Below are 22,177 nucleotides of genomic sequence, written 5' to 3'. Positions count from 1 at the left end.
TATGCCAATAGATAAATTTTTTTTTGGTCTTTTAATATAAAAATATTCCAGTTTTAATGATTTTTTTTCAGTGTAAAAGTTATTTGACTACTTCAGCCATACCCTGCTCAGAATTGTTTTTCTCTTTCCTCCCTCCCCCCCAATAAATAATTTGTATTTTATCCTTCATGTGGTTATGGATTTCCAGCAAAATCCAGATTTTCAGAATAATGGCTACAATCCTTAATAAGGGGAAAAGAAACAGAATGTTTAATAAAAAATGTTTGTCTCATTAGGCTTTGGAATTAAATCCATGTCCACAAAAACAAAGAATTAAAAACACTGAGTAAATATTCTTTCAATTGCTCAGCTTTCAGCTCTTGTGATTTAATAACTTCTTTGATGCTCAAATCAGCATAGCAGTTTCCCATATACAAGCCTGGAATATATAAAAGCAAGGGAAAAAAAGTATTTTGATAAAAGCTAAGGATAATAAATAAGGAAGAACTTACAGAGAAGAAAAGAAATGGAGCCCCTTTTCTGTGTTTTTTTACATTTAATATTGTATTTACTTTTTTAAATTGAGTTATTGTCATTCTAATTGACTGTCATTGTTGCAGGAACCTACTGATGAGCACAGCCATCATAAAATGTAGGTACTTCATGTTCTGGTCAGGGTGATGATGCAGACAAAAGGGTCTGTAACGGTCTGTGTTTCTCTCTGTGTTGAAGCAGCACTAAATAGTGTCAACCAGATCTTAAGTGGGGAAAACAAAGCCCAAGCACTTCAAAGTATCTTTGTTCTGCATGTAAAATCTTGGATGACTTTAAAAGCACTGCAAAAAATAGTGAAATACAGTACTCAGTCTTGGGAAAATCTTAATGACATTGCTTGTTGCATGGAAAATGCAGAACTTTGAAAATTATGAGGTTTTAGGAAGATCTAGGTTTATTTTCAAATATTTGGTGTGGAGTTCAGATACTATCCTTGGGAGATGTTCTCAGGATCAGCCTTTCTTTTGGTACCCAGAAATTTAACAGACAATTTTGCACCACGTTAAGTCTGTCAGTGCAATAAATGTTATTAAATATTACAGTTTATTAAATGTTAGAATACCTGATTTGTGGGGGGGAAACTGCTAATCTGTAAGGCATGTTTTATTTTAAACAGTTACTTAGAACACATTATGATCACCCCCAAGCATCTGTCATCTTCTGAAGCCATTCACTGCTGCTGCCCACCTGCCCTCCCATCAGCCTTGGAAGTCCATCTTGGAGACTGACAACTCAGTTGACAGCAAAGGGGGGAAGTTGGGGGAAAGTTGTGATATACTGACTCACAGGATTTTATAGCTTCATATATACTGCAGGACAACATAGGAAGATGAGATTTCTGACTCAGGCTAAAACTAGTACTGCAGATGTCAACATGAACCAAAGGAGTTTGTGTACTACATAAGCAACACAGAGCATCATAATGACTGAATGACTCTCCAGATACGTTTTCTTACACTGCCACTTGACCAGATACATTCTCCATGTTCTGTACTATATCTACTAATTTAGTTCTTAGAACACTTCCGTGAACTTGCAAAACCAATGACTCTTAAGGGCTTGCAAAGCTAAAGAGACTGTAGTTAAAATTCCTTACAAAATCCTTGTTCTTTTTTCCTTTGTTGGTTGGTCTAGCTGCAAATTTCCAAGAAATGCAAATTCCAGGTGCATCTTGGTGCATGAGCAGCTAGTCTGGCTAGTCTGGGTGCATGCCTAGTGCTGACACCCTTCTCTGCAATTCAAGACCAGATGACCTGCAGCCTTCTTGACCAGAGGGAGGCCAAAGCATGGCCATCAGAGGACATCCGTGGATTCCCAAGGAGGGAAATAAACTTTAGCCATGTATTTAAGAATGTGTCTTTCAAGACCCAGTTTTAGGAGAAAAAGCTGGCTCAACTCCACCCCAGGAGTATCAGAAATATCAGCTGTGTGGTTCAGCTCCCAACAAACTATTACTGAGAGGGGAGAAAAAAAGGGGACTGTGATGTTACACTTTCCCATCCCCTTCCTTTTCATTTTTACTTACAAGGGGAGAGAAGTTAGGCAATTGTTTGCAACGTTTGGTGCAGTAATAGCATCTTTGCTCAGTCTTTTGAGTAGTAAAACAAAATAGGGAAATGATCTAACTGGTTGTTGGCAAAACCCTTGCTAAATGTTTGTATCTAGTCGGTGTCCAAACTTGGTAGACGTGGAGGTGCCAGAGAGGTTATAGACGGAGATGGACGCTATTTCAGTGAAGTCACCAAGAGACGATTACTTGATCCCTCCTTATGGCTGTGTACAAAATGAAAAGGTATGTGAGACTAAAGCTTGGTAAGCCAGAGAGTATCCGAATAGGTGGAATGGGCAGAAGACACGGCTTGTGCCAGGCCTAGCGCTCCAGAGTTGCCTCTGCAGGGAGATCCGGAAAGACATTTCAAGCCTCACGGCCCAGCTGACCGGCGGTCTCCGGCCCAGCCGCCAGCGCAGCCCTGGCCCCAGCCACAGGAAGCCGCAGAGGTGCGCGGAGCCAGCAGGCCCCCGCCCCGCGCTGCCCTCCGAGGTGCTCCTCACCGCTGCTCGCCTCGGGGCCCGGCGCGGCCTGGCCCGCCCCAGCCCTCACCGGGGCCTCGGCCTCCTCCACGCAGGCGCCAGCACGCGAGGGAGCGGTTTTACAGAGAGAAGGGAGGGCGGGAAAGAAGGGGACGAGGCGAGAGGGGGCCGGGGCGTCGGCCGGGCCTGGGTCGGGTCGGGTCGGGCCGGGCCGGGCCCGCCCTGCCCCGCCGCGCCGCTGGGTGCCGGGACCCGCTGGCTGCCGCTGGGACCCGCCGCCGCTAGCTGTCGGCCCGCCCGCCGCCGCGCGCTGCGGCGCCCCGCCCCGCCCCGCCCTCAGCCCCGGCGCGCGGGCCGGGCCGGGCCGGGTGGAGCGAAGAGCAGCGGAGCGCGCCGCAGTCGGCGCTGCGCTGCTCCTGCTCCTTCCGTGCTGGCCCCGCCGCCCTGGACCGCAGGTAGGAGGCGGGGATGGCGGCGCCGCGGCCTCCGCGGCCTCGGGCCCCGCCCGCGCCTCACGGAGCGGGCACCGGAGCGGGGCCGTAGGGCGGGGGAGCCGTGCCGACCTCGGCGCCCCGTCGGCAGCGGTGCCGTGCGATGGGGCCGAGGGGCGGCGTGGGGCGGCCGCAGTTGTTGGGGAGGGGCGGGCGCGGGGCCCGGGCCAGGGAGCCGCAGCGGTGCCGCCCGCTGCCCCCGGGGCGGGGCGGGAGCCACGGGGAGCCGCTCGGCGCGGCCGGGCCCGGGCCTCCCGCGGGCGGCGGGCGCTGGCGCCTCTGCCCCCTCGCAGCGGCACCGGGGCCGCTGCCGGCCTGGGAGCCCCGTGGAGGCCGGACCCCGGCTCCGGCGGCGCGTAAGACGCGCTCTCCCCGCACCCGCAGCGCGGAGGTCCTGGTGCGTGTCCCCCGCCCGCCTTTCCTTTTCCCGTGGGCCGAGCGGCGGGCCCCGCGCTGCCCGCAGGCCCGTGTATCCCGCGCTGCCAGCCCACGGCTGCTTCGCTTCCCCCAGCAGCAGCCGCTGATTGCAGCGGAAGTCTGCGGGCAGCGAGGAGCACCGCAGAAGCGTTGGTGGAGCTGTCCGGGCGGGTCTAGGACGAAACCAGGGTGTTGGTGCCGGTACCCGCGTGCGGAAGGAAGCCTGGGGAATTGTCATGTAGGGCCTGGAGCCTGCGGTGAGGTTGCTCAAGTGCGCTTTCTGTGCCAGCCGCTAGTAACACTGTAAACGGCGGAGAAGCCAAGAGTTCACTTGTTAGCACCTCTGTCTGTTTGTAACCGTTTTATAGCTCTCTTCAGTTGCAACTTGCAACCAACAGCAGCCCCCACGCTGTTCTTAATACTCTTAGGCAAGTGCTAAACCTTAGTATGACCTTACTGTTCAGTCTCATAGTAACAAAGGGCACTAGTGCCCAGCTTCCTATCGGTAACTTTGTATTTCTCTGTAATAAACCTTGCTTAGTGACGGTAAACGGAGGCTCAAAGCTCTGTTTAAATGTTGATTGTACTGTCCGTGATACTCGTGGATTGCATTTGTGCGCTCTAACGTGCATTAAAGTGCACCACAGAGCATGAAGCTTGCTAAGCTGCTTTGGTTTATTGGCAGGCGTGTTTTTGCTCATTCTGTCTCTGCGTATTAAGATACTTGGCGGAGTGTCTCTGAACAGTTGAGGCGCTGTTTCGAGTGGTCTACAGATATGTAGGAAAATAGCCTCAGGTCTTAATTTCTTTATATATAAGTTATTTAAATTCTATTTTACATAGAGGGGGTAGCTGGCATAAATGTGAGTGTGTATGTACCTATTATAAAGGAAATAGCAAATGATGTGCATTTGTAGATGTTTTCTATGAACATAACTTTGCTTGTTAGTGTGCTCGCTAGAGTGGAGCAGTCTGTCACTGTACATACATACATACATGCTTGCATAGCTGCATGTGGAAATGAATCAAAGGCAGAAACCTGCAGTTCCACAGATCTCTGTGGGAGTAATGGAGAGGGTCTGTGGTGGGGGGAAGGACTTGCTGCTTTTACCAGTAGCTGGCCGACTTCTGGCACAGCTCATCCTGAATAAAGTAAGAGTCCTTGGAGCATTTCCAGGAGGGGTGTAGTGAGGACTGCGGAACCGATGCTTTGTTTTGCCACGGGCGTAGAAATGTGCAGAACTGATTCTCCTCCTTTTTTCCAGTCATCTTCCTTACTGAAAGCTTCTCCTCCCACCACCCTGCTGCTGTTGGTATATTTTGAACCATATTCTTCTTACGTGGTGTGCTTGCTTTTTTTTTTTTTTTTTTTTTTTTTTTCCCCCCCCCTCCCTGTGGAAGAGCTCTTGTTACAATAATGAAGATGGAGGAGGGTGGTTCTCCCAGTGACATTGAAACAGAGGGAAGTGAGGCAATAGCAGTGCAATCACTGAAATTAAGTTCTTGCGTAACAGTACCAACATTGTAGCATGGCTTTCTTTATAATCTCTTCTTTGACCAGCATTATGCTGTCAGCTTGGCCACCAGGCATGCATAATCATATGCAAATGCAGTATGTTATGGTAAACTCAGATTAACTGAGTATTCCAGTCACACTAGTTGTAAGTTTAATACAAATTTACTGTACCTGCATGTGCTTTTGGGCTTTTATTAATTCTTATTCCATACTTGCATTGCACTTAAACAGTTGGTTTTAGGTAGCATTTAAGTATGGGAAGGAGCATTTGAGAAGGAGGCAGAGAACAAAACTTTAAAGCCATTACATATGTAACTCTAGTAGGGTTGAGGAAGTGACCTTTAGCAATGTGGATGGTATAAGTGAATGAGACACCTTTCCAACAAATGCCTAAATATCTGATACACATTGTATCAGGTTAAGACAAAGAACTAGTCATTTAAAGTGCTTCAGTTAAAAAAAGAAAACAAAAAAACCCCAAATTGCATTGATTAAACATATTTTTCCAGAAATCTTTGAGTAGGTCTTATTTTTAACTACTATCTTTCTTTGAATAGCTGTTCCTAGTCAAAGGCTGAATATAATTTTGTTATTGTTTAGACCGATAGTTTCAAGATAATATCTGCAGAACTGTATTTTCAGATGTGGCAGTATAGGGTACTACCAAACATGCGTTTCTTCTCTGACACAAAAACAATGGAGACCCTTATTCCCATTAGCATTTTGGTTTTTAAAGACAAAAATCAGTATTTATTCAGTAAAATCTGTAATTCTTTAAAAACTCTGGGTTTGAGGGTTTTTTTTCCTATCTATCTTTATTATTTTAAAAAGGAAATTTAATTTTTGTGGATAAGTCAGGTTGTGGTGTGGGTTTTTTTCAGAGTGGGCTGTCCTGAAACTGGAGAGAAGGGAACTTTGAAAATGAAACTTAGATTTTGGTTGGTGAGAAGATGAAAATCAAAAATACAGAGAAATAAAATGCAATTATGAAGAAAATATTATTTTAACTCACTAACGAACTAAAGAATAAAAATTATTTGTTTTACAATACGCATCAGCTTCTTTACATGTGTCTCACTATTTCATCTTTTGATGAGTACTGATAGTAAACAGATATCTTTATGCTGGCCAGGAGCATTGGCTTACTGATGGAGTTGGGGGGAAGAATTCATCTGTAAGTCCACCCAGCAAGGAAGTTGCATTGTTTATTTAAAGGACTCTAAATTAATTTCAGAAAAGTTACCCTCTGTTAAACACTTCCATCTGATATTGCTCAGCAAAGAGATGTCAGAAGTTAAATGGCCTTCTTTCGCAAAGTTTTCTTTTACTTTCCCTGCTTGCTAAGTCTGCTCATAAAAAATTCATTAGCCTGAACCTACTCTTGAAATTCCATCTGTGTCTGTTCTGTGTAAGTTGTATGCTCTGTCATGCTGATGTGGTCTAAACTAGTTGCTGGAGCTGCCAGTTGTAGTTCCTTGGTAATTCATTGGTGATCCTCTTCACTTTTAAAAGGTAGTTTCCTGGATCATAATTGTTTTCTGTTTAAAGCTGCATTAATGACAAGAATTAACAAACTGGTTAAATAGTTCTTGCTTGTTGCAGTAGGAACATATTATTAGAAATTGATTTAATCTTCTTTTGCAAAACATTTAATAATTACTTGCTCTGTATAAACAATGTGATATTTATTGTACAGTATACTGGATTGCTGAAAGGCTTAATACTTCACCTGTTGACAAGAACCTCACACACACACACAAAAACACACTATTCTGTAGTTTTCATTTTTACTGGTTGTTTTGTGGACTGTTGTTTTATATCATATCCTGAAGTTATTGCATTGGCTTTATTAATTCAGTAATATCCATTCATCTGTATTCTTAAGGCCTGCAGGATCATAACATGCTTTATGTATAATTTCATTTTCTTTCATGTAATTTTGAGAAAAAAATCTGTGCTAAACTTTGTTCTACTCCATCTGAATGTTGTCTTATGTGGTACAACAATTTAATATTACTTCCATTCTCATTTTCTTTAGCTTAGAGTAGTTTGGAATTTCTCCTAAGGACCAGCAAGAGTTGGTGAAGAATCTGTATAGTTTATTGATACCTTTCATGAGCTTGTTCTCTGTTAATTCCATGATGACCCCCACCCCGCTCCCCTTTCTGTCTCTACAAACATGGTGTCAGTCTGTAAAACATAACACAACTATTATAGGAGACCGTCAAGAGCATGGTGAAGCAACATTAGTCTTAAGTTCCTTCAGCTGAAAGTAAAGAGCATGGCTAGAAATAACCATCTGGCTCTTGCAGTATGTTCAGCAGTATCGCCAGCTTGCACTGGAAGAACCTACAAGCTGCATACATCTTGATGTCTGTAGCCTGGCTGCCCCAGCTCTAGAAAGAGAAATGTGGCACCTTTGTGAATACTCTTACACAGCTGAATTTGAGCTTGATTTTTCTCTTTCAACTAAATATTTCACTTGTTTTAGTTGTGGATTGGAAATAATTATTTCCGGAAAACTTTGCTCTACAAGTACATAATTGTATCATCATATTTTAGTGACAAATAAACAAGATGGGATTTCCAAGAGCATATACTATATGTTTGTGAATTTTTGTTTTCAGACTGCAAGGGGAAAGATATAGACCTTGTTCCTCCCCTTCACAAACAGAGACAATTGAAATAATTAAAAATGCGTGCTGGCTCCACACATGCTGGGTGACTTTACTTACTCCTGATGTTTGATAGACAAACATTGTATCTTTTAAGTGCATTGTATATATTAAGTAATGGCAGCACAGGGAAGGGGAAGTGTCAAAACTGGCTTGATATCTATCCAATACGTTTGACACTTTTACAGAGTTGGTATCACTGAGTCTTGCCATCTTTCCATTCTGCCGTCTGCTTATTGCAATTATGAGCATTTTATCAATGAGAGACATCTTTGTGGTTCTTCACAAATGGTACTACCTTTAGGCTTGGCATGTAGGAAAAAACAGAATCTGTTCTTAAAAAAAAAAAATCATTAGTTGGATGGACAGAAATTTAATGCTCATCCTAAAAAAAGGCATCTTCTCAAATCTGTTCACATTCTACTTAGGAAGGTGAGTAACAATGGAAATACCAATTTACGGAGAACCAGTTCTTTTGCTGAAGCAACTTATTGTAGTGTTTTCAAAATAATGCAGACTTTCTTTCATTTGTCCCATGCTAATCTTTAAGTGGTATCTGACACCTTTGTGAAAGATTTGATAATTGGAAAACCTTTATGTTTGTGAAATGTGGAGGTTTTGATGTTTTTACCCTTGAAGAACTATCCCAAGCATATTTATGTATTCTTTGAGGTAATACTATGATTTATGGTAGTTAACCTAGTATTTCTATTCATTATTCCTCTTCTCCATATTTTAGCCAATTTTCTCAATATTTAGCTGGATTGGGTCAGACTACTTTATATGCAGAGCCTGCTTTATAATACAGAGAGAATCGATAAAATCTTGTACAATCTTAATGAAGCAAACTGTATTCTGGAAGAACTTCTGGTGTGTATTGGTCGAGTGAATCCTCTTGGTAACTGTTATTTTCAGTTATTTTCCATATTTTTTAAATATGTGAAGTAGCAGGAAAGAAAAGGATATGCCATCTTTCTCCTCTTCTTGTTTTGATTCTAGAGTAAATCTTTAAGTATAAAGTCTTGAATTGGCATCACTCAGTCATCATTCTCTTTGAGAAGCAAGAAGACAAGGCAGCTGTGATCTGAAGAAATAATCTTTTTAAACTGAAGTACTGTTTTTTCAGTATTATAATTGATGTTGAGAATTACTGACGAGCTTACACCACTGCACAGCAATGAACATAATAGTAGTCATCTAATGCCTTATAGCCACAGAAATGACCTAAAAATGCAAAGTTTTAAATATGTATTTGTGGGTAATGGTATCTATACCCACTGTGAATCTCTGAAATGATTTTCTTTTATAGAAGTCGTCTAAATGATGTTTCTCTATCCTTTTTTACCAGGTAAGGAGACAAAGCATGTTGAAGCCATATGGCAGTTTGAGTTAACTCACATTAAAATTGTTGGGAAAGAAAGCTGAACACCTAGATGCTGAGTTTGGATGCTCTGCCTGTGGAGCTGGCCAGCCATTCCTCTTACCAGCTAGCAGTGCTGTTGCCTTGAGCTTCTGATGCTACTGTTGCTTTTGAGTGTCTGTCAGATTTCTTGTTTTTAGGGCTGTTCTTCACACTGGAGCACAGAAATGGAAGTTCTGTGGCTTCAAGCTGAAGCACTAGGCTGGAGCTTGCTGACTTGAAGGCTTTTCTGCTCTGATTTTCCTTTGTACTGTTTTTGGCCAGTGAGGGGTAATTGTTTGGCAGTGAACTCCTGCCTCCTTCCCCCTTGCTTGTAGTTATTCTTCAGAGTTGATTGCTTTTTGTTACCAGGGCACACACCCATGTTTCAAACTGAAGTAAATTAATTTTAAAAGCTGTGTCCTGGGAAAAGCCCTGTGTTCTGAGAAAAGCCTTTGTGTTGCTTTCAAGTTTTTAAGGTTTTCTTTACTCAAAAAGTGCATGAAGGCATCTCTTCCTCCCTCCCTTTCCTTAGGGCACATATTGTTGTGGCAAGTGATTGTTGGTTTGGGGTTTTTATTGTTGTTGCTGTTTATATGTGACTAGATAATATGATTCATTTCTAACCTTGCTGTATGACTATTTTATTTATACTTTTTTGAGCACTTGTATTTTTTCTAGCAACATTTCAGCTTTTTAACAGAATAGGTTTAATCTTTATTGAAGATTACTGGAAAGATTTCTGAACTGCAGGGTAAAAATAGGGAATTAAAAGAACAGGAACAGTTAAATATTTAGGTTTCTTGGCTAAAACCACAGGGTAGCAAAAAGTTTTAATGCAAAATTATTCCGTGCTATGCCTCCAGAAACCATGGTTCCTGATGGTGGAGGAACTATAATTTCTACTTAAGGAATTGTCATGAATATCTTTGACTCAGTGGCTGAAACCTTACCGTATTTATTGTCTCATACAGTGCTAAAGTAGGAAACAACAACTGCTTCTGCTATTCTGAAAGTTTTAGTTGACTCCATAAATATATTTTAAAGTCAATTAAATACAACGGGCAACATTCTCGAGTTTTATGTGGATGTTCTTTTAGTGAAAAATTTTGGTGTTTGGTTTGCTTCAGTATTTTAATTCTTTATTTAGCTTTTGCTGTATTACCTGTATTGTTAAACTCAAAATGGTTAAAAGCTGACTGGATGAAGTGTATCTGTAAAAGCAGTGCTACACAGAACTGGTAATGAAGAATCCCAAGTAGACCATGATTGTGAGAATGGAAAAAGGACCTTTAAGACTAAAGGAACATTAGTAATAGTCTCTCCATAACAGAAGTTCATCAGTGGCAAATAAAATCCTCTTCAGCAAAACTATGGGGATTTTGTTTGCTGCTAGTTTATTAGAACAGGGAGCAGCAGGTTGATATGAGGCTAAGCAGGGAAGCAGAGATGGGAACATTACTTAAACTGCTCCTTCCCAGTCCTTGAACAGAAACAAGGTAAGCTTAAATTTTTCATGAGGCTAGATTATTTTCTTTTGCAAGTGAGATTTGCACACAGCTTCCCCTCTTATTTTAAGACAAATGAATAGAGATAGATCTTGATGGGATTGGGGGCGGGCCTAACTGCAGAAGTTTGAATAAAGTATTCCCTTGTTTGTTGCATCATTGCTACTCAGCCTGTGACCTCCTAAACCTCAGAACGGCAGCAAGTAGCAGCTTTAAAAGTTTGCAAACTGATAATAGCATGGTTTAAGTCAGTCTCATTTGTGAAACATTACTGAGCTTTTGAATGTGGTTTACGGTCATCTATAATGAAATTCAGAATTGTGTTTCTGCTTGACACTTGCATACTAACTTTCCTTTCTTCTTTGAGTCTCATTGCCTTTAAACATTACAAAGCTATGCTGAATTTTTTGTGAACTATATTGGCTAGAGAGCCACTACCTACTGTTTAGAGCAAAGGTGAGGCTGACAACAAAGCATGGATTTGGAAACAAATGTGACCTTTCTATTTTGTGAAGTAGCTGTGCCACCCAGATGATGTAGGTGATGCTGAAAACAAAGAAGTGGAAAGAGTTAACCCTTTTCTGTGTTCTGGCATCTGCTGGTGTGATCACCACTTGCGGTGATATTGACCTTATCTTTCCATGTTAGAGATGGTAATGGCTTGTGGCAGACAGTTGTATGTGTAAAGGCAGCAAATGATGTATTTGGAATAGTCATGAGGGAAGAAAGGTCAGGGCAAAATAGTCCATTTCCAAAAGAAATAGAAAAACAAATAAATACCATAAAATTCAGAATATTGGTTATTCTTAAGATGCTTATAAGAAACATATGCTATATTCATTAAATGCTAGTATACTATATGTTAGAATAAAATACTGAGAGTTTGTTTTTTGGGGGGGTCGGGCATTGCTGATGACCTATAAAGACAGCTGTCGAACAGCCAGGATGTCATTCTTTGAATCTAAAGCAAGCTGTTTTCACATCTGGAAGAGGGAAGCATTGTAGTACCCTCAGTAGATCAGCCCTGGTCTGTGGTCATGCCTGACTGAGGGAGTAGCTCTTAGACACATTTTTTAAAAGCTTTGTTTACTGAGATAATTGTCAATAGAAAAAAATACACAGCTGAATATGGGAGAAGTTGCTGTGGATGTGCTAATGGATGCAGAAGGCCTCAGAGGCAAGGGGTTATAAGGAATCAAATGGACTAAAAGGATGAAAAAATAGACTGGAAAGATGCTTCTTTTTTTGTGTACAGTACTAGTCAAGAATGTTTTTAATGTTTAGTAATATCAGGAGTATATTTATGCTATCCTTTATTAAAAAAACACCCAAGATAATTTTAAAAGGCAGATGTTGGTGATAGTTTTGTTATGCAACGCCCTGCACAGCGTAAGACAAGGCTGAATAGAGAAGTACTGGTCATGACTTCTGGGTGATACAAAAATCTTGTTGCATAAAGGCTCTATTTCTGATCGAGCTCTGTTTTATTTTTAGGAGGATAGCATTGTGTTTAAAATGGAAGTTGACATAAACGGAGAGTCCAGAACTACCCTATCCACCCTCCCTGTGCCTCTTGCAGAGGTGAGTCCTGCAGGCAGGATGGAAGCAGAGAAGCCCCGCTGTTCCAGTACCCCCTGCTCACCAATGCGACGGACAGTTGCGGGATATCAGATCCTTCACATGGATTCTAACTACCTGGTTGGCTTCACGACTGGAGAGGAGCTGCTAAAATTAGCCCAGAAGTGTACAGGAAGTGAAGAGACTAAAGGGGAATCCGGGCCGAACATGCGCTCCAGACAGCTTGATTCAGGACTTACACGTTCTTCCCGTTTGTACAAAACTAGAAGTAGGTACTATCAGCCATATGAGATCCCAGCAGTAAATGGAAGGAGGAGGAGACGGATGCCTAGCTCAGGGGATAAATGCACTAAGGCTTTACCATATGAACCTTACAAGGCACTTCATGGTCCCCTGCCTTTTTGCCTTTTAAAAGGTAAAAGGGCTCATTCGAAATCCCTGGACTACCTCAATTTAGACAAAATGAGCATTAAGGAACCTGCTGACACAGAAGTGCTACAATACCAGCTCCAACACCTTACCCTTAGAGGGGACCGTATGTTTACAAGAAATAACACATGAGCTATCAACTTGAATTTAGAACCAATTTCTGATTATTTCTCTGTTGCTGCAAAAATCCACTGTTGTAGTGTGCACATGACTGTCCACATTGTAGGTGGTTGTATCAGCTAAATGTTAGCAGGAAGTAATTTATTTGAATAGAATCTTGGCAATGCAATGTGTTACAAATACTTAGAGGGAGAAATCTTTCCTGAGCAAGCAGCTTCTGATGCAAATTTCACTGCAACTGGTGGATATTTCTTTGGACACCTTTAACAAAAAAATAGCTTTTGAGTTTGGGGGGTGGGATTTTTTTTTTTTTTTTTTTTGTACAGTTAGATCTAGTATTTACAGTAATTTAACACCAAAAAATCAGTGACGTCTGCTTGGTTGTTGCTAATTTTGGCTTGATGTTAGAAACTGCTCTTGGATAAGTACTCAAGTTTAGGAGGTTTTTGGTTTTACTTTTTGTTCCTGTATTCTACAGTAAAAAGTACGTATTATTTTTTTACATCGTGGAGAGGGAAGTGAGCTTGGCTAAACTGGATCACTTGCTATTTAAACAATTCAGTTCAAACATTTTCAAATTACGCTTACGCTGGTGAGATTCACTCATAAAACAAACCTTTGCTACTTGAATCCTATTAAATTATTTTTTAGTTTCTGCATGGAAGTAATTGTTCTGCCTCCTCTGTTCTATAAAACTTGTTCAGGATAAGTATTTGAGTTATTAAAAACAAAGCTTTTGGGGAGTGAAGACCTTTTTTTTTTTTTTTTTTTTTGTTAGTGAGATTTATTTTTTACATTGTCTTGACACACAAATAAGGATTCACTGCATATTCTAGTAAATACATAGGAGTGACTGCATTGGTATGTCAGTAACGGTTTTGATTTGATTTTAATTCATTATTTCTGTATCATGTATAGTAATGGAAGGTGTCAAATAACTTCAGCATTGCTTTGGAAATTCAGTTGATTTGAGGCACTAAACACTTGAGGTCTGGAAGACTGATTTTTTTGAGTGCAAGTGAAGTATTTCTGTATCAGCATTGAAGAGATGATCCTGGATTATTCAACAGAGTAGTTTGAATACACTGGCTTACTTTTGTTACTTAAGGATTTTTTTTATCCGAACATGATATCAGATGCAGTTTTGAAAGCTGTATTCCTAGATATATTTAAAACACTGTAGTAACTTATGTTTAAAAATGAAAAATAGTTTTCAGACTTTTTGGTTTTTTAGGTGCAATCTCCTACTGAAGCAGTGTGCAGCTTGGTTTCGGCTGATGACCTCTGCAGAAGAAGTTAAATAAGATCACATTGTTTTGAAACACATTATTTGATCAGTTTTTTCTGGTAGAATTAAGGGGGTTTTTGTTTGTTTATTGCACAGAACGAATAGAAAGCACTAGTTAGTGCATGCGCTGTGGAAAATGAAGGGTTCTTCTCATTCTGTACTTACACCACAGTTGTAAATGAAGGCAGCCCTGTAGTCTGCATTTTGCTGGTTTGATTATCTTTTTTTTAGGTTTATTAGAATCTCTGCAACAAACTGATGTGTATTTTTAAAAGTTAACTACACCTGTGTAAATTTAATGTATTGAACAATGATATTGAAAGTAAAATGTTCCTATATAGTCTTTAGTTTGAAAAACAGAATATGGTCAGATGCCAAAGAGATGGGGGTTTTGTTTAAGGAATAAACACCACTGTTTATTGAAATACCCTATGACACTGTATTTCTGGCTGAAAAATAAAAAGGGTGGTATAAACACCTATTGTTGTGGAGTGTTGCTGTGTAGGAAAAAGGACGTTTGAAAAATACAACTTTAGACCAGGGATCATTTAAAAATTACTTTCAAGCAGGGATCTTGGACTTCTGTGAAATAGATTGCTTAGGTTTGTTACTTTATTTCAGGAAATGGGCGATGCAATTGTTAATATTTTGTGCATGTTTCTAGTGTCATCCTGTGCTGTAATTGTACAGCGACACTGATAAAGAGGCTGATGGCTATGTAGCCAAGTTCAAACATAAAAAATGTGTTAGTACTTCATCTGGTGATTTGCTTGTGAAGGTGCTTACACATGGTAATATTGTTTGCTTGACTCATACACACTTGCAGCTCTCATAGCATATCGTCATTCAAGAGCTGAATGTTTTGCAAGCTTGGTTTGTAATGTTATCAGAACTCTTATATCCACAAGGAGTTCCTGGTTTTTACCTCCAAATTAAGCAAAATCTCAGCCAAATGAAAGCTTTTGATCCTGTCTTATTTTTTCTGCTTATAATGTCTTCCATTAAACTAGTTTATTAAAATCAAACATGAGATGGTTCTTTAGGTTCATTTCTAAAAGGAAATTGAATATGAACAATACTAACCTTTCAAAGTGAGTTCTCGCTGTTCTTGTAATAAATTAAAAGGGACCAAAAGAAAGCATCAAAAAATGTTTCCTTGTTGGCTTTTAGGTATCTTCCAGGGGATTAAAAGAGTGAAGGTAGAAATGATACAGTGTAGTAACACAAATATTCCATTTAACAGACCATTAACACCAAAGCAGATCTGGAATCAAGTACAAATGTGTAAGCTGGGATATTGAGGCAGATCTTAAATTCGGGCACACTGCTAGCATTTTTTAAAAAAATACACCAAAAAAAGGATTGGAGTGAAATCCATTCTTTCAGTGTTTTCATCCTTCATTTCAGGTATATACTTGTAACTACTCCTGTCCTGCGGTGTTATGGTTTCTATTTACAGCTGTACACAGTACCTAACTGACCTTACAGTTTCCTTTACCTTCTCTTTGTCCATCCATTGTATTCTGACATAGACCCGGTTCTCTTGGATGATGATCTCTCTGGCTGAGCATGTTTACTTTAGTGGGGATTGTTAATTGCAGGCTAGGGCTACTAGACAATATTGCAAAATAAGTAACAGATGAGCTTTTAGAATTTTCTAAAACTGCTCTTCTAGATGTGGGGATTTTTTCCTGCTGGGAAGACCAGAAGAATGGAGAAAGGTTGTTATTAAACTGCTAAAAATGCAGATGTTGCTGTCTGGACATGGAGAAAGGTTCTCAGTGGTTCGGGGCTTGGACCATAAATAATTTCATTATTTTGTGGGCAAATAAGGGAAGAGGACAAGTGTAATCTTTAAGAATTACAAGAGAAGAGCAGGAAGGCTATAAGCTGCATAAAAACTTCCAATATCTACAATATCTGCAGCAGTATCAGCTGGTTAGTTTCAGTAAAGCTAGGTGGTGTCAGGCTGTATAATTTGCCTTTGAAGAAATTAAAAAAACTGTCCAGAACACACAACTGTGGTCTGAAAAAAAACTAAGTATGTTTTCAATTGGTAAAACACAGGATTCAGTTAAAAAAAAAAAAAAAAAAGTCTGAAGGTAAATACTAAGCTAATATGAAATTTTATGCATCAAATGAATGTTTGTAGTAGTAGGAAGGGAAATACTACCTGTAATACAGACTAAGCAAGCAATTGTTAATGGGTAACATAACTGTTGTTTCTAACTTTCAATGGTACCAAAGAATCTGAAACACAAATTGTCTAGAACATCAAAATTTTATTATGTTGGATGTTTGGGAGGGTGGTCTGGCTGAAGTCAGTTATTAATGTTAAACTTCATCTTAAAGATGAATGTGTGCTAAAAAGAAACAATAGAAAAAATGATTTTCATTAAGAATGTAAGCAAAAAAACCTAGAAAAAATTCCTTGAGGAAGACTTACAGTTGACCTACATTACAGAAATGTAAGTTGTTAAGCTGTTGTAGGAAAAATGCAGATCTAAAATTGAAAAATGTAAATTTATTATAATGCTAATAACTTTAAAGACAATGTGAAGCTTGGCAGCCAACAGTAAAAGTGCACATTTCTTTCCATGTTGTCTGAGCATTTGGCAAATAGTTTTATTTTATTGATGATTCTTTCTGGGAACTATTTGCATGAGTGGTTTTCAGTGATTTGATCTGTTAATTGGGACATTAGTTTCCATGATGTGTGATTACACTGAACACTCTAAGAGTGGCAAAAACATGAGTTTGATAGACAGATCCCCAGAAGACCACACTTAATAATGTTTGGATTATTGATTTTTTTTTTTTTTCATCTGTATCACACCACATTTCTTAGCCAGAGGTTAATTCCAACTTTTAATTCCTTGAGAACCTTCAGACAGATTATGGGGTTTTTTGCCCCAGTGATTTTGTTAGTGAAATACTTTTTTTCCTCTATTCCATCATAAAAGCACTCAGGGAGGATCAAGCTCTATCTTCTTGTCTGTAGAATATGGAACGCTTCCTTTTTTGGAAGGAGCAAGGGGGTTCCCTAGTTGTCTGTAGTACTTGTTTCTGATCTTGTAAAAGCTAGGTATCATTGTTAAATATATGATACTTAAACATAGAAATCTTTGTGAGCTGCTTTTGTAGATGTGTCCTGACTCTTAACCATGGGTGCAGCTTGGGAGAGTAGGCTGTTACAAGATGCTGATAACTAACCTACAAAGCATCACAGATTCATTAAAAAAAAAAAAAAAGTCTTGTCTCAGGAATCATTATCAAGCAATTCTTCGGTCTTATTTCCTTGCATCAGAGTGATGACTTCCATCAATCAGCAACCACTTTACTTTCCTCCTCTGTCACGCAAGGATCATTCTTAATGACACTACTCCCTCAGAAGTTGCCTTTTGTTGCAGCATTTGGCTGCTTCTGGATGGCAGTAGTTAAGATTCAGTGCTGCTGCTCCAGTGGTGTAAGTGCTAAACCTAATCTTGTACATTTTTGTGGAATGGCTCAAGGGAAGGAACTTTACCCTAATGTTTCAATACCCAGTTTGTCTTTCTTACATCCTCCTTGACTTACTCTTAGTTTTAGTAGTTTGGTGGTAGAGAATGACATCAAGGCAAACCTACAGAGGAACTATCTAGGCCATGTTAGAAGAGCTGAGGAAAGAAGGCTGTCAGTCTATGGGGAAAAATCCAGAATCAGCTGACTTGCACTGAAAACAAAAGGGAAGGTGAGGATATTAGCTGACCACATTCCGTCCGATTTTAGGAGACAGTTGTCTAAACTTGCCTGTGCTTGATCTTGCCTATCAAAGAATTGGTCTAGAGTGAAAAGAGGGGGAGGGCAAAGGAGAGCTTTGCATAGTGCTTTTACTTCTGTGAAGAGTGGGAGGGGAGAAAGAATTCACCAGAATATATCAGGGCAAAGCCTGGAGAAATAAATGGAAAACCTCAGAGGGCCAGTGCTGCAAGAGTAGGAAGAGAGAAATAGTGTATAGTTTCAGTGTTAAAACAAGAAAAGACATGGAAGGAGATGGAGTGCTGGTCCCAAATCTCTCTAGAAAGTAATTGTCTGTATTTCTGGGTGATTAAGGAGGGCAATGGAACATTTTAGCAAAATTCTGTGATCGAAGCTGTGCTGCAGTGAAGGTAGAAAGGAGGAGCTTGAGGCTGTGTGTGTATACTTTCATACTCCTAAGCTTACATGAAATTTAGAAGAGAGTTCTGAGGGAATAAAACAATAAACTTTATGCCATTTGAGTATGGTTTGAATTAAAATCCTGTGGTATTTCTGTGATATTCTGCAGCTCTACACAGTGACAATAGGTAGATGATGCAATTTCATAGTACTTTGACAAAGCAAAGTGTAAAAAGCTGCCTGAGCAAGAAAACTTTTGTCTGTTATGTTCCTTTATTATTATTTTCAGTGGATAAAAAAAAAAAAGAAAAAGAAAAAAGCTTCAAGCTTCTTTATGTATTCTGGTATAAATACCAGCTGTGATGTCTGGTAGGGTTATTGCCCCATTTCATTTTGCCATTTTGCTAGACACTTGCCTGCTGAAGCTCCTGATGACACATTCTTTCTGTGAAGGTGAAGGAGGCACAAGTGCTAAAGCATCCAAGAACTTTGAGAACAGCATTAACAGATTGAACCCTATGAAAAATGGAGCAAGCCATGATTCACTATAGTGCTTTACATTAACCTATTTTTCAGAAACTCAAAAAATGTTGAAGAAAAGTGTTAGGTACTGAGATGCTTTAGAAGTCTATTTCAGGCCAGAAATATTGCAGCATGGAGCTTCATGGTGTGAACTATAGTCTGCAAATGGACAAAACTACAGAGGGAGAAACAATGTCATAGTGCAGTGGAATATTGGGTAGCAGAGCACCAATATTTTAAGCTAGATGAATGAGATAGAGTGGGGAGAAGAATTCATTAAATATAAGATTCATCTTTTTTCTCCCTTAGCTCAATGATTTAATGTTTTTTATTTTAATTGGGGCAAAATTTTTCCAATTTTATGAAGGAAAAGTGAAAGAGACCCAGAATAGCTACAGGTCCAAGCAACTGACAGTATGCAAGATTTCTACCTATCTGTCTATATGAATCTTTTCTACAGAATTTAATTCTCTTTAATTTTTATCAGCATTTCAATATTCAGCTGATATTATTTCAGTATTAGTTTTGGTAAAGAGATAATTGGAAACAACCAGTATCGGAGGGAGAAATGCTGATGGGGATATCAGTTAAAATGGTAGATAAACTTCTGTGTAAATGGTGGCAGTTCTATTGATTTAATAGCTTTGAAGTAGAACTGCAAACACAGGAAAAAATCATTCATCACTCCAGGGAGCAGAGGTTGGACAAGATAATCTGTAAAGACTGTTCTATTCTGTAAATTCTGTGAGGCACAGTCATGTTTCAGAAGTGATCAAGTGTTTCATGAAAATTAATCTTAACATTTCACAGGGGCTTTTAGAAGGCTGGATTACCCAGTTCTCATAGAATCATTTAGGTTGGAAAAGACTTTTAAGATTACTGAGTCCACCCGTAAACCTAACACTGCCAAGTCCACCACTAAACCATGTCCCTAAGTGCCACATCTACAGGTCTTTTAAATATCTCCAGGGATGGTGACTCAACCACTTCCCTGGGCAGCCTGTTCTGGTCCTTGATAAGCCTTTTGGTGAAGAAATTTTTCCTACTATGTAATCTAAACCTCCCCTGGTTCAACTCGAGGCTGTTTCCTCTTGTCCTATCACTTGTTACCTGGGAAAAGAGACTGACAGCCACCTTGTTACAACCTTCTTACAACCTCCTTTCAGGTAGACAGATAAGGTCTCTCCTCAGCCACCTTTTCTCCAGGCTAAACAACCCCAGTTCCCTCAGCTGCTCCTACTAAGACTGGTTCTCTAGACCCTTCACCAGCTTCGTTGCTCTTCTTTGGACACACTCCAGCACCTCAATGTTTTTCTTGTAGTGAGGGGCCCAAAACTGAACACAGTACTCAAGCTGTAGTCTCACCAGTCCTGAGTACAAAGGGACAATCACTTCCCTAGTCCTGCTGGCCACACTATTTCTGATACAAGCCAGGATGCCGTTGGCCTTCTTGGCCACCTGGGCACACTGCTGGCTCATATTCAGCTGGCTGTCAACCAGCACCCCCAGGTCTTTTTCTGCTGGGCAGCTTTCCAGCCACTCTTCCCCAAGCATGTAGCACTGCATGGGGTTGTTGTGACCCAAGTGCAGGACCTGGCACTTGGCCTTGTTGAACCTCATACAACTGGCCTTTGCCCATCAATCCAGCCTGTCCAGATCCCTCTGTGAACCTTCCTACCCTCAAGCAGATCAACACTCCCACCCAACTTGGTGTCATCTGTAAACTTGCTGAGGGTGCACTCAATCCCCTCGTCCAGATCATTGGTAAAGATATTAAAGAGAACTGGCCCCAAGAATACTGATCCCTGGGGAACATCACCTGTGACTGGCTGCCGACTGGATTTAACTCCATTCACCACCACTCTTTAGGCCCGGCCGTCCAGCCAGTTTTTTACCCAGTGAAGAGTACAGCCATCCAAGCCATGAACAGCCAGTTTCTCCAGGAGAAGGCTGTGGGAAACGGTCAAACGCTTTACTAAAAAGTCCAGGTAAACAAAATCCACAGCCTTTCCCTCATCCACTAAGCATGTTGTCTTCTCATAGAAGGAGATCAGGTTAGTCAAGCAGGACATGCCTTTCATGAACCCATGTTGACTGGGCCTGATTGCCTGGTTGTCCTGTACGTGCTGTGTGATGGCACTCAGGATGATCTGCTCCATAACCTTCTTCAGCACTGAGGTCAGGCTGACAGGCCTGTAGTTCCCCGGATCCTCCTTCCACCCCTTCTTGTAGGTGGGCATCACAATTGCTAACTTCCAGCCAACTGGGACCTCCCTGGTTAGCCAGGACTGCTGATAAATGATGGAAAGCGGCTTGGTGAGCACTGCCAACTCCCTCAGTACTCTTGGGTGGATCCCATCCAGACCCATAAACTTGTGTATGTCTAAGTGGTGTAGCAGGTCACTACCCATTCCCTCTTGGATTATGGGGGCTTCATTCTGCTCCCTGTCCCTGTCTTCCAGCTCAGTTGGTCTTACTATTAAAGACTGAGGCAAAGAAGGCATTAAGTACCTCAGCCTTTTCCTCATCCTTTGTCACTGTGTTTCCCCATGCATCCAATAAATGATGGAGATTCTCCTTAGTCCTCCTGTTACTGTTAATACATTTATAGAAACATCTTTTATTGTCTTTTTACAGCAGTAGCCAGATTAAGTTCTAGTCCGGCTTTGGCCCTTCTAATTTTCTTCCTGCATAACCTCATGACATCTTTGTAGTCCTCTTGAGTTGCCTGCCCCTTCTTCCAAAGGTCATAAACTCTCTTTTTTTTCTCTGAGTTCCAGACAAAGCTCTCTGTTCAGCCAGGCCAGTCTTCTTTCCCACCAGCTCATCTTTCAGCACGTAGGGATGGCCTGCTCCTGCACCTTCAAGATTTCCTTCTTAAAGAATGAAATCATCAGCTAGATCAGTTTCCACATGCTTGCATCTCAAGGTAGTCTGATGGTACTGGGGTGTTTCAGCAGCCATAAGCATGAACTAAAAATAGCCCTCTTTAAAACATCTTCAAAGACTAAATGGCTAGCTGTGAAAGGAAAGGAGCATAAAAAGTGAGGAATTTTCATGGTGAATTATGCGATTTGTAACAGCTGCTCAGGGGTATGAATTTTAGGTTGCTTTACCTCAGAAGGTAACTTTGCAGAATGAATATTCAAAATTGTAATGGGATGAAAAAAAATAAAGGCAAAGGCCTGAATTCTGTCTTTCTTAAAGTGGTTTTACAGATTTAACCAAATCCTCCTTTTTCAGTCTGGGCTGCCAGAGAAGGCCCAAATCTTGTAGGGACTCAGGTCAATGGTGAAGCAAACAGCTGTTCCCACTGAGATTGGTTACACCGCTGAATGGTGATATTGGCCCCTAAACTGCCAGTAGCAAATCAAAGGAAAAGTTCACTGAGGTTCAGAGGTCCTTGTGCTGTATTTTTAAAGGTGACATATGTTGTACTTGATTATGTAGCTAAGTTAGAAACTTCCTGAGAAAAGCTGAATATTCAATTCAAACCATTATTAAAATGTTAGTCTCATTTTTAGAATATTTG

The 22,177-nt window shown here is 40.6% G+C and overlaps 1 protein-coding gene across 4 annotated transcripts; it reads left to right on the top strand.

Moving 5' to 3' along the window:
- The first annotated feature begins 2,896 nt into the window (after positions 1–2,896).
- On the top strand, positions 2,897–14,463 carry MACIR (macrophage immunometabolism regulator). 4 transcript variants are annotated; one of them, XM_030003927.2, is made up of 2 exons: positions 2,897–3,020; positions 12,066–14,463. In XM_030003927.2, exon 2 carries the CDS (start codon positions 12,087–12,089, stop codon positions 12,708–12,710), a length of 624 nt encoding a protein of 207 aa, XP_029859787.1. In that variant the 5' UTR covers positions 2,897–3,020; positions 12,066–12,086; the 3' UTR covers positions 12,711–14,463. The 4 variants fall into 4 exon arrangements, with proteins under 4 accessions (XP_029859787.1, XP_029859789.1, XP_029859788.1 ...); XM_030003929.2 differs by lacking the exon at positions 2,897–3,020 and adding an exon at positions 3,706–3,901; XM_030003928.2 differs by lacking the exon at positions 2,897–3,020 and adding an exon at positions 5,501–9,012.
- The last annotated feature ends 7,714 nt before the right edge of the window (positions 14,464–22,177 follow it).

The sequence above is a fragment of the Aquila chrysaetos genome, chromosome Z (assembly GCF_900496995.4).
Source record: "Aquila chrysaetos chrysaetos chromosome Z, bAquChr1.4, whole genome shotgun sequence".
Taxonomy (NCBI): domain Eukaryota; kingdom Metazoa; phylum Chordata; class Aves; order Accipitriformes; family Accipitridae; genus Aquila; species Aquila chrysaetos.
This window is presented reverse-complemented; position numbering and strand designations above follow the sequence as displayed.

Excerpts from the sequence above, each read along its gene's own strand:
- MACIR (XM_030003927.2), top strand. The coding sequence starts at position 12,087 with ATGGAAGTTGACATAAACGGAGAGTCCAGAACTACCCTATCCACCCTC.